General features: G+C 37.6%; 1 protein-coding gene across 2 annotated transcripts; it reads right to left on the bottom strand.

Moving 5' to 3' along the window:
- Positions 1-279: 279 nt before the first annotated feature.
- TMEM200C (transmembrane protein 200C) lies at positions 280-11053 on the bottom strand. Of its 2 annotated transcripts, none has more exons than XM_053467268.1 (2): positions 10570-11053; positions 280-2773 (listed from the first exon to the last, which is right to left on the bottom strand). In XM_053467268.1, the coding sequence occupies exon 2, from the start codon at positions 2732-2734 to the stop codon at positions 1103-1105; it is 1632 nt and encodes a 543-aa protein (XP_053323243.1). In that variant the 5' UTR covers positions 2735-2773; positions 10570-11053; the 3' UTR covers positions 280-1102. The 2 variants fall into 2 exon arrangements, with proteins under 2 accessions (XP_053323243.1, XP_053323242.1); XM_053467267.1 differs by having other exon boundaries at positions 10581-11052.
- Between the last annotated feature and the right edge of the window lie 1511 nt (positions 11054-12564).

Genomic DNA, 12564 nt, shown 5'->3' with positions numbered 1-12564 from the left:
TAGTGAAATAAGAGCGTTCAGCCAAAAACTCCCACTTTAGTGAATAAACCCAAGAGTGTTTTACCATGCATAGCACTCCTCTCCCTTTTACTATATCATCGTATACATCTGTCAGACCCAACCAATGACACAAACTTCATAGGGAGAAACGATCACGTAGACAACAAGAAGTAAGATCCCTGCTCCCTCTGATATACAAAAATGGTCGGGGGTTGGGTTCTTACACATAGAAATTGCTTATTTTGATACATAAGCATCATTAAATATGTTTATTAAGTATGAGCTATAAAAATTAAGATTTGAGGAAAGAGACAGATCAACCTTTGAGTAGTATGTTTCATTAAAAAAATGCATTCTTTTGAAACTGCACGCAAATGTCCAAATGCGACATTTGTTAAACAAAAAAAGTCTGAATGTTTTGGTGTATGTTATTGAATTACATGTAAACATTTACTTTTGAAAATAGTTTTTTATTTATACTATGAATAATTATATAGTCATAACACTCAAGAAAACATCTATATTACAGAACTTCCCAATCATTCTAAAAAGTCTAACAGTCCCACTATTATAAACCAAATCTGTCTCTTAGTCACATCTTTAAATATATCTGAATACGCCATGAGTTAGTCCTTATTGAAATATTAAAAGTTTAAAACACTATTTTCTTTCCAAAAAAATAAAATACTCCGTGTGTGTGTGTAACTTTACGGCAGTCTGGCTGCCTTAGCATTTGTGTAAGCCCATGAGAAACTAAATAGCCGTAACAAAGCCCAAAGCCGGTACTGACGTGCCACCAGCAGGGAATAAAATATCCATTGAAGCTCTGAATAAAAAGTGCACGGTTATTGTTAAAACAATCTGTCAGATCATATTGAAACTTAAAGACCTGCCGCTGGGCTGTTTATTTGTACAGTTTGGTTTGAGTTATACATATGAATTACAATCAGGTGTTAAAGTAGCGTTCTAGTTATACAGTGCTGTTATCAATATAAGGGAACTTCGTTCATACTGCAGATCTTTGGATATTGGCAAGTTCCCAGTAGTAAAATATTTTCGGAACATGATAGCAAGGACTCAGAGAGAAACTTTTGTGTGTGCCTCATTTGCCAGTGGTGTCTAAGCCATCATCCACTTTAGCATGCGACCTAGAGAGCATTAAGCGTTTTTCTTTATGACTGTACTGCTTCTGCACAGTTTCTGCATTTTGTTCTTTGCTGGTACCTTCCAACGGATGATGTGTGTCCGTCTCCTTGGGGTGTTCACAGTCTTGGGTTTTATTGGCTGGGTCATCAATAGATTCAAAGGAGGTTCCTGCCTCCTCAAGATGAATGTAGCCCTTATTGCTTAAATGGTCAGAGTCTGAGCTCTGAGAATCTTTTCTGATCAATGGCGCGGATGTGAGTGAATCCATATGAACCACGGGTTTTGTTTTACTATATGGTGCAGCTTTCACCAAAAGGCTACAGTCAAGGTCTGTGCTACTTAGAGATTGGCTACCCAAATCTGACAAAGGCCCAGGTGACATAGATCTCCTAAAGTCGGGCAGGCAGCTTGTGCTCTGGCGCCTTAATATTTTTCGATGTGTTTTGGGAAATTCACAGTTCAAGTCTGCATGGCTAAAATTAGTCAAACTCAATTCAATCTCCCCGCTGGATACTTCTTTGGTACTTTTTTCCTTAGCTCCATGCTCATCTTTCTTCTCCAAAAGACAACTATCTAATTTGACAACGGGCAGTGTAAATGCATTAAGGGAAGAACCAACAATGGAACATGTACTACTTATACCCCATCCTATATTGGGTGACTCTGAGAGGGGATCTTTAACCCCATCTCTCCCTGAAGATCTGTCAAAGGGTATCACAGAAGAAGACCTCTCCCTATATATACTGTATACTACCTCATCCAAACTTGGAGATTCTGGTGGCTGGTGATATACCTTGGGAGAAGACGTCCTTGTTTCACGTAAATCTGGAGGGGAGTATGCAATTTGACCACCAAGAGCAGAATGCCATGAGCTCTTGGCTAGCATGGCAGCCCCAAATGTTTCCCCAGCTTTCATATCCATACCTCGAGATTGCACATAATTCACAAATCCATTTAGTGGAGCGCCATCTTTACATTTCATGCCATGGACATCAATCACTGTAGAATATAGATCCCTTAAATTTATTATCTTGGTTTTCTTGTCTCTGTTTTCATGAAGAACAGCATTTGCACAAATAAACAGGAATATCCCAATGCCCATTATAAGTGGACCAAATACTTTAAGATTATCTGAATGCAAGTATCCAGAAAACAGGCCAGCAATAAAACCATTCGATTTTTTTTGCTGAAGGCTTCTGGTAACGTTTGTGTCTTTAGACTTGAAGGCATCCAGTCTGGATCCATGACTGCTTTGATGGCTCCGGGATTGATTTTTATTAGCACGGATTACATTTGAGTCACCTGATAAATATTTGGCTTGAATTTTCCCTAAACTGCCATGGTATACAGAGTTACTTTTTGGCCAGTAACCCATAACAGCCATTGCAATTCCAACTAAAAGTACCAAAATTCCACAAAGAGCAATTAATCCAGAGATTGAACAGAGTTTAAGTTTTCCTTTAACTACTACGATATCACTCTTTCGCTTCTTTTTTGTTTTTCTCTTGCGTTTTGGAGTCTGACTGTTAGGCCGGAGGGGATCTTGTTTCCGAGCAGAGATCCTTAAAAGACCTCCTGTGGCAATCATGCTGTTGTCAAGATTGATGTTTGTAAATTACCCAGGCTCCTGAAGGATAAGCAAAAAACAAAGTAAATAAACCTTGAAAATATCCATATGCTCTTATGGCAATACTGGTGTTCAAAACAGATTAATATTTTCATTTCAGAAAACAGCCAAACTAAACACTACTAATGCTGACACTATTGTTAATGTAATTTCAAATAAATATCACTAGAACTGTTCAAGAAAAAAACCAACAAAATCAACAATTTCGTAATTGTTTATTAATTTTATAAAATGACACGTTTTTTGGATCCTAGATATTCTCCCAAAATACATTTATTTTCAAATGCCCCTCATTTACTGTGATCACTTCCAGGATAGACATCATAAATGCAGACACCGTCAGTCAGGGTACAATGGCTGAACGTAGCTAGCGTAACTGCATCCTTGAAAGCCTTGCCTATGAATTATTAATTTGTGGAATAATTATGGAATAGTTTGTACGACCTAAACGAAGTGTACAAAGGTGTTCAATAGACACCTTATTGACATATGTAGAGACTTTTCAGGGCAGGTCCCCCCACAGGTCTTGCTTGAGGAGTTTTGTCTCCCCTCCCAGGAGGTTAAGCATACTGACCAGGAGATCCCATAATCACCTCCAAACTCCAAAGCTTTTGGCTGAAATCTGAAGAGTTCTTAGATATGCCTATTAAGCAGAGGAGAACCAGCAGGTGGCCCCATGTCTTCTATTAACATCCCTTTGCCTGTCCACTCCCCTTATTTCCCTTCTCCCTTAAATAAATCCTTCACGTTGATATTTCCCCACTCCATTTAGCATAGTTCACAGTTTATTTATAAAATTAAAATAGGATAAGAACTATAGTGGTGCTGAAGGGACAATAATAACAAAATAACATGGCATTACATGAGATCTGAACTAGCCATGTGCCAAAGTAACAAAACAGAGACCTCTTTAAGCGGGAATCAACTGGATAGTGGGAAATAAGTAAACTATTCCTGTGTCACGAGTAATGTGTACACTGAACCTTTTAATGCCTCATTAACCAATATTCCTGTCTATTAAATGCACAAATGTACAAATCAATAAACCATAACAGTTGCAAGCAGTTGTTTGAGGGACTATATTAGATTCAACCGTCATAACATAAAAATGCTTTGATGAACAGAGAAGACGTTGCATTAAAGGATATCAAGCAGTCTATTACTAGGATGCATGAGAGGTATAATTATTGTTTAGTTACATTTTTGCTAGGAATACTAGTACGGTATAAATATTAACAGAATGTATCTCCAATGGCTACCCATGCTAACTTGAAAAATAACGAAAAGCTAATTTTTGTAAGGATATTATAACAATATAATGTGTTATACTTTCCTTTGTGCGCCGTTATATGGACAAGAGTATTGGTACACACCTCTTAAAGGAGAGGAGATGCATTACGTACATACAATTGTTTCATTTTAAATTATACAAAGCCCTATATTGTGAAAATTAACCTAGATTAAATGTAAAGAAAGGAAGTTTTGTTTTACTGAGAGAGTGGTACATAAATGAAACAGCATTCCATTAAAAATGGTAAAGGCTAATACAATATGCATGCGATTGGTATAAAGCTTTCCTGAATTTAAGACAAAACCAATATCACTATTGAAAAATGGTTTCAGCTACTATACTGCATGCGCAGGGGAACTATAGATGTGTCTTTGACATTAGTAGGTCTATTTACTGATCTCACTTGATGTGACATGTTTTTTTTTCATGATATAAGTGATGGACAGTGATATTTTTAGTACATTTAAGCATGCTTTCCCTACAAATTCAAGCATATGTTTCATTTAAAAGTGCATAAGAGGTTAATATGAAGAGTTATTTAAACTAAAAAAGAATTCAGTATGAGCTTTGGAAAGGAGATATTAAAAACAAGATATTAGAATTATTTATCCATCCATAACATGCTCAGGCCATAGAGATTTCTTTATTACAGAGCACACTTGCACAAATGCCTCATCGGGTGACCCTACCTATGACAATTTGTCCCCTGTTTTTACTAAACAATGAAAAACAACTTGGTGCAATGCTAGGTTTAGTGAAACGAGAGAGAATAGTAACCACGACTGTGCAGATTTGACAAAATAAGTGAAATTAAAGGTTAACAAACTGGAAACATAAACGTGGGTAAAGATAAAAATATTGACTTATTTTATGGTATAGGCCTATTTAAACTTTCTAAATTTACGGAAGCTGCCCCAATTGATATAAAAGATAAGCAAAAACTGTTTTCATCCCGAGATAGACTAAAGGTAAAGATGGCATATCCATTTACCATGCATACCAAGCATAATTACTATGGTTATCAAAAGAACTGATTTAACTGGAGTCAACTAGACGATTTGGTCAGCCAGTCTTCTCCTTAGCACTGATCGGGCTGCCAATCCATACAAGCATTGTGTGAGTCGGGTGATTTCATTTCATTTTTGTAATTAAGGACATAGTGGGATCATGGCTTCTTTCAATCACTGCAAATAAGCACATCATGGTGGTTGTGTGCATGGTTCAGCACCACCATGCAGTTCTTGTGTCTTCTAGAGTTCCAAGCCAATCTGTTTTCTATATGGAATGAGAGGGGCCCCAGGGTTCACCAATCACTGTTCAGCGGTGCTTTGTTCAACAACACAAGTTGTATAATTCACTGCCCAGCCCATACAAAAACATAAGCAGACATTTTAGTGAAGAAGGTGTACACAAATAAATAGGAATATAGCCCAGTAATGGTATCAGTATTGGTCCCAGGGAAGATCGAACAGGTCATGTACGCAGTCAACACCTTAGGGAGTTCCTTCTTGAGATAAAAAGGAAGCTTTAGGTAGCATGTACAAATTAACAAAACAAATGTATTGAGGGTATGGGGTTTGAGAAGAGCGACGCAGAACAAAAAGCCAAGTATGTTGAGTCAGTGTTAATGCCACAATCTGTGAAAATGAATTCTGATGAGCTGCTTTCTTTCAAAGCACTTTGGAGTCATACTTTACTAATACACTCATTGTGAAACTCATCAGATACAACGTTGGACACACAAGGGAAGTTTTATCAATATAGATTCTGCTAGGAAAGAAAGGCTACTGGAAAAAAAAAACCTGTGAACATCGCATATCATTGGTCTCTACCGAATAGCCCCATGAAAAAGCATTTTTGTAGAAACTTCTTTGATCAAATATGCTGCAACCTAACAAGGTGGTCTTTTTACCTGCATCATCATGTACGTGACATATTATGACCCATTTATTGGTCAAATCAAATTGCAAAAAAATAAAGAGGCTATGAAAATACAATAGAAATGCAGCCATCAGCTTCCACGTTGTACTGGGGGGATGTGCTAAGCAAAATGAATCATTGATTTCCAAGGTGCCTGTGAAGCAGACTTACCGAGAATTCTTTCTTACAATGCAAGCAACAATACGCCTGTCTTACTGCCGACGGAAAAGAATCAGTTGCAACTTTCAGCCTATAGCTAGAAAATAGACTTGTGACTATACTATCTCTTTAAACAATATCACGCAGTTGCGTATGGCGGAATGTGACATGCATTTCTTAATTCAATACGTAAAAATAATGACATTCTAGGTTAGAAGTACAATAGGCTTAATCCTCAGAATAATAGTTGTGAATGCAAAGACTTCAGTGTTAAAAGAGATTCTGGCACACACAAATGAAAATAAAATGCAATGTAATAATTCAAACAATGGCAAAATGGCAGCTTTGGTGTCGGTTTCTTCCATTCTTTACCCAGAGCCATTTGTAGCAGAAAGGCCTGACATTTCACAGGGTAGCACAAAAAAATCCTCTGTGATTGTTCTTTGGGAAACGGAACTGAACATTACTTTCCACTACTGTCTATAACTTAAAAGCCATTACACGTTCTGTTTTACATTTTTCTTTACCCGCCATTGCATTGGTGATAGCAAATGAGCAATTTTCTTTTGTATGATGTTTCAATGCAAATCTTCTAGAATATGATTTCCATAATATAAATAAAGCATTGGAAAAAATGAGCTAAAAACAGTGCTGCATTTTATCTCAGGTAATGATTATTGTGCTAACATGTTTCAGTATTTAGCTCATTTTTTCCACTGCAATCTATGGGATGATTGCTAATATATATATATCCCAGCACCATTCCAACCTATGGAATAAACCGTAATTTGTAGAAATACCAGGATAGAATATAAAAAGAAAAATGTAGTGCACTTTAACTTTTACAATGAGATACAATGGGCTAGGATGCACAAAGTCCCAGTATAGATATACATCCAATTGGTGATGGATCTCAAAATAGCCTTGCAATTTCCACATCATTGTATAATCAAACCACTCTCACAGGAGCAATTAGAATAGTCAAGATTCCACATATCCATTTTCTTGTTCCTGCAACGTTTTGTACGAGAACTAATAACAGTGTTCTGATTCCTCTTGTTTTTGGTTTGGTTTTTTTTTGTTGCATCGTAACATTAAACGCAACTCAGATGAGCAAAAAACAACATTGTATTGGGTTGAAACATATTGTATTCAGGCTATAGAAAGCTACTGGCTTTTCACAGTGCTTGGGGGGAAAAAGGTCTCCAAGAAAAGGAAATCAGGAAGAAAAAAAAGTCAATAAAACGTTTCACTGTATCTCACAATACATTTCAATTATCTGATTTTAAATCAATAATAAAAGTATCTGGTCTAGCAAACCACTTTTCTGTTGATTGTTTTGCTTTGTTTTCTGTGACCAGTCTTGGGAAAACAACGAGTTTCTTAATCCTGACTTTCTTACTGAGAGAAAACCTATATTATTTATTTTTTTGCCAAACATAATTCCAATAACCTGCCTTAGCATATAAATCATAATAATAATAATACTGCTGATAAACATGGCAGGCCTGTGTATTGTCACAGCAGGAGGATTTGGTGCAGGTTATATCTGTATGTAATAAAGTATTAATTACCCTGTTTATTTTTTGTATTGTATATGTATTTAGCTGTATTTACACTTGTGTATGCATAGCTCACACATATGGATGAATCTATGCGCCACTAATATTTGTATGTATATGAAAATGTATAGGCGGAAAGTATCATTTATTAGCTTGTATTAGGTTAGATGAAGCTGCCATAGTCTAATTCTCAAAACACAGACGAAAGAACAAAAGGTAGAGCTGCTCTCCAAATTCAAATAATGATTTGGAAAAGAAAAAGGCTAGGAAGGCTGTTTGCTTTTTGGAGGGCGGTTGAGTGCTGCATAATTACCAGGAATAGGAAGAGTTTACAGTGTTTTTATTTCCAAATCGATGCTTAATGAACTGCGCTACAGATCTGGTTCTGGGCACTGCACCAATACGAATGGTCCATTCACAGCTGAAATAGAGAAACAGATGGCACCCGTTTCCCCCCAAAGTCTTTTTCAATCAATTTCTTGAGTATAAGTGCTTGATCGGTTAGCACAATGGATTTTTGGAAAACTGCAAAAAACGGAATACGCAAAAAGGATAAAAAGCCTTTTTTTGATAATAAACCATTAAGGAAATCTAATTTGCTAAACAATACTGTTTGGATTATTTGGTGTTTAAACATGGAAACCATATTCATGTTTCAAAGACTGGTTGCAATTTAAACAGCAAGGGGGGGTATACTGCAAGAATTAAAGGGTTAATGAAGTCAGCGTTTACACGGTTCCATTTATTTAGAGAGGGCCAGCAGATTCTGTAGCCGTAAAACCGGTGCGGACGGTGAAAACTAGCAGCATTAAATCTGACAATACACAATTTGACAATACGATTCATGCAAATTAAGACGTTAAGGGACAGAAGAGGGACCTGCTCTTAAGAGCTTACAATCTATGAGCCACAATTCCCATTAAGATGTCCCAGTTAACTCCATTTTGAACAAGTTCTGTTCTAGTCACTAGTTCATTTAACCTTATAATTTCAGTAACTCCTTTCATCTACATTTCTTATAATAGATTTAGTTCTTCCGCGAACATGATATAAATTAACCCCTTAAGGACAATGGGCGGTCCCTAAACCCATTGAAAACAATGCATTTTGAGCCCGTACATGTACGGGCTTTGTCATTAAGGGGTTAAAAAGGATCTACAATGTGCAATTATGTTAGGCAAACCTGCACATTGTACTCTTATGTTTTAATAATTATTTCTTGACATCATGCCATCTACCTGGAAAACCACTTAAGCTGCATAGTTATTATCTAATACACCCTGCTATGGCTTGTAACACGCTCGTTCGTGGTCATGTGCCGTGTCCAGGAGTGCAATTCACAGATGCTTTCTTTTAATTATACAGAAACATAAGCTAATGCTATTTCGAGATACCTCGCTCCAGTGTCATCGGATGTAATAATGGCTTATGCGGAGATTGAAAACATCTTAAGATGTATTACACTGAAGGGCATGGGGTGCAGCTGTGAAATTGGAAGGGAGAAGATAGGATAATGGCAGTGAGCTCCACAATAACAGATCTTAGAACAGACCATGTAGGTCTGCTCAGAGTAAGAGCAACATGCGCCAGATGTAAAGCTGAAATATTGAGATCATGCGACAGAACCTAAATAGCAGAATACAGCAGTGCATTGTGGGTATCCTAAAAAGCCTCATCTACTTAAATTTTCCATAGGCAAATATGTGCTTTTGCTGTGTCTGTGATGTCATCGGAAAGCTATGACACATGACAAATCCCAGTCTATATTTCAGGAGGAAGAAGACTTTTTTTTTTTCTTCTTCATCCAGTTAAAGCAGTAAAGGCACAATACACTAGGCTTGTCAAATAAAACTGAAATGTAAGCATACATCCATATTAAACCTGTCATTGCTTAAATCAACAAATGATCAGCTCTGATGTTGTATAAATCACCTCTTTACTGTTAGACTAGAGATATTAGCCCCCCCCCCTCCTCTTTAGTCTAAATGGATCTTAAACATCTTGACTACATAGCAGCTGGTTGTTGTACTCAAATATAAAAGCATTAACCTTCAGGATACCAGAGAGGAGCTGTGCATGCATACCTTGCAAGCAAAGGGTTAACCAGAACCAAGTTAAAATAAAATGCTACCAGTGTTATCATGACTTTTTATTAAATACACAGTCTAAATGAGTTTAAATGTTATTGAATAATATTGCCTATTGTTCTGGGTTAGCTCTATATTAGACACATTTATCAAAGCAATGAAAGAAATATTAAACACAATGGCACTAAGCAGAGGCTATTTTTAACCTGGATCTACAATGATTTTTGCTCAAAAGAAGTCACAGTGATCAATAAAAAAGAGATAATGCATCTGCATATAGATGGCACTTTATAATGATGAAATATTTTCTATCATTTAGGGTGTTTTTTTGTTTTGCTTTGGAAATTAAATATATTAGTATCTTATACTAGTTATCCCAAAAAATGCATGCATTTCCAATTATAACAGCTTTCTATATAACATTACCTGCCTTTTACATGAAATATATTCAATAAAGTATCTCCTCAATAAATTTGTTAAATTGCTGTTGGACAAGCAATATGAAGACTAACTTTTTCCGATTTTTCCCCATTTTGGGCAAAAAAAATCCTAAATTTAGCTGATAGTACCCTGATTATGTGTATATCAGAAATACTATAATAGAGCCACCTTTTACCAATACAGCTGCATTTTATTTCAGTTTCTTTAATTCTCAAAATGGCAGTGGCAAAATATTAAATTTTTGCAAACGCCAGAGAAAGGTCATGTGAATAGAGAAAACGTCTATGATACCCAGATTGGGGCTCTTCTTTGCGTTTGATCCCCACTTCCACCTACCATTGACTCACCGGGAAGACTAGAAGAAGTCAAAGCTCCTGGCCAACGCGAGCAGATCGGGAGCAACTTTGCTGGACAAGAGGACATGTCAGCGTGGATCTCCTCCTCAGATCTCCAGCGATCTGCTCAGTAGAGACTGCTTTATCCCAGCTGCCATTGACTAAACGTCTACCTCCCTTAGGGTCACACGCAAAAGCCCTGCTCCATCTCTCCAGCCAGGAGACTCCAGGAGCCTCTATACCTCCATCCATGCTTCATTATACGGGGACGTGATCGCTGATGATCGCCACCTCCTCCCAGCTCTGTGCAATCATATGGGAAGATAAATACGCTCCTTGTCCCCCGGAGAGCTCAGCAATCGTGCAGCTCCTCTAACGCTGTTGCGCTGTAAGATGCGATTGAATGTTCTGCCCCTCTGCTGTGCAACATTTCTCGTCCCAAGCTGCCCCAGCGCTATTGCTTAGATACAATAGCGCTGACAATGGAGAATAACTGCAAGGGGAGGGGGGGTGCAGTCACTCCTTACCTTTCCAACTCGCCTATTTTTAGAGGCGGGGATAGGCATATGACCACGCCCCACCCAGTCCCCGCCCCTTTCTCCCTGGGCACATTAGCTTCGTGTTCTTGGCTTCCTATTATTTCCTCGTTGTGTGGTGTCTGCGCAGAGCTGTCAGCTGCACCGCTGGCTGTGAGCGCTCGGAGACCACGGAAAGGGGTCATTTAAGTTTTCAGCAGAAGATGGCCGAGAAGTAAACCCGATACATTGTCTTTTTAAGATTTACTCCACAACTTGCTGTCTTATTGCACATTTAGCTACTGTTTGCATTATAGTTATAATAACCTATAGGACAGATTGTAAATAAATATGCAGATGTAACACATGCAAAACTAATCGCTGGAGCACACATGGTTTTCACTAATTCTGTAGATTCAGTGTATACATATAACCCTACCGACAGTGTGTTTACTTATTTGAGGGGTTAAATTTGTGGTTATATATATATATGTGTGTATATGCATATATGTATATATATATATATACATATATATATATATATATATATACCGGTATAATGAATATTAATTTAGGAAAAAAAGAAAATGCCTGAATATAAGACGACCCTATAAGAAAAAAAGTTTTACTAGTATATATTAATTCACATGAAAACTATTTTGTATTCCTTTTAACCCACTATATGCCACTCTGCCTCCCTGACATTTCTTTTAACTCTCTATATGCCACTCTGCCTCCAGAAAGCCCTTATACCCCCCCCATATGCCACTCTTACCCTCCTCAGACTAACCAGTGCTTCCCTAGACTTGTCCCACATGCTTCAGATTCCTTGGTGTCCGTGCGATGCGCGGACAACCTCCTCTGCTACTGCTGGGGCTTCTATGAATGAGCACCGGAAGGTCATATGATGCCACAGAGGAAGTGTCGGCAGCAGTGGAGGTTGTCCGTGTGCATCACACAGACGTCCACTGGCTGCCAGAGAGGAGGATCCAGGTCCCCTGCAGCGCTGTGGGGGATCTGGATCTTAGTCTTGTAGTCAGACCTCTATTTGAGGTCTGATTAGAAGATGACCTTGAATATAATACGATGGTTATTTTTCAGAGCATTTGCTCTGAAAAAAAACTTGTCTTATAATCAAGCAAATACGATATATATATATATATATATATATATATATATACACATACATACACACACACACACACACTCACAAAGCACTGTATTACAGATAACAGGAGGTATATAGGCCACATGTTTGACTTCATTCTTCACCCCATGACCTCTGTGTTTTCAAACCAGTCTTGTCATGATTAGGTATGCCCATTATTCCACAATCCATTGTACAGCACGAAAGGATTGTGGATTTCTGGGCATTCCTAATTTTGACAAGACTTGGAACCACCATGGAACCAATGGTGGCTTAGATGTTGTCTCATGTATAGAACCATATATATATATATATATATATATATATATATATA

This window comes from Spea bombifrons, chromosome 5 (genome assembly GCF_027358695.1).
Source record: "Spea bombifrons isolate aSpeBom1 chromosome 5, aSpeBom1.2.pri, whole genome shotgun sequence".
In the NCBI taxonomy this organism is placed as follows: Eukaryota; Metazoa; Chordata; class Amphibia; order Anura; family Pelobatidae; genus Spea; species Spea bombifrons.
This window is presented reverse-complemented; position numbering and strand designations above follow the sequence as displayed.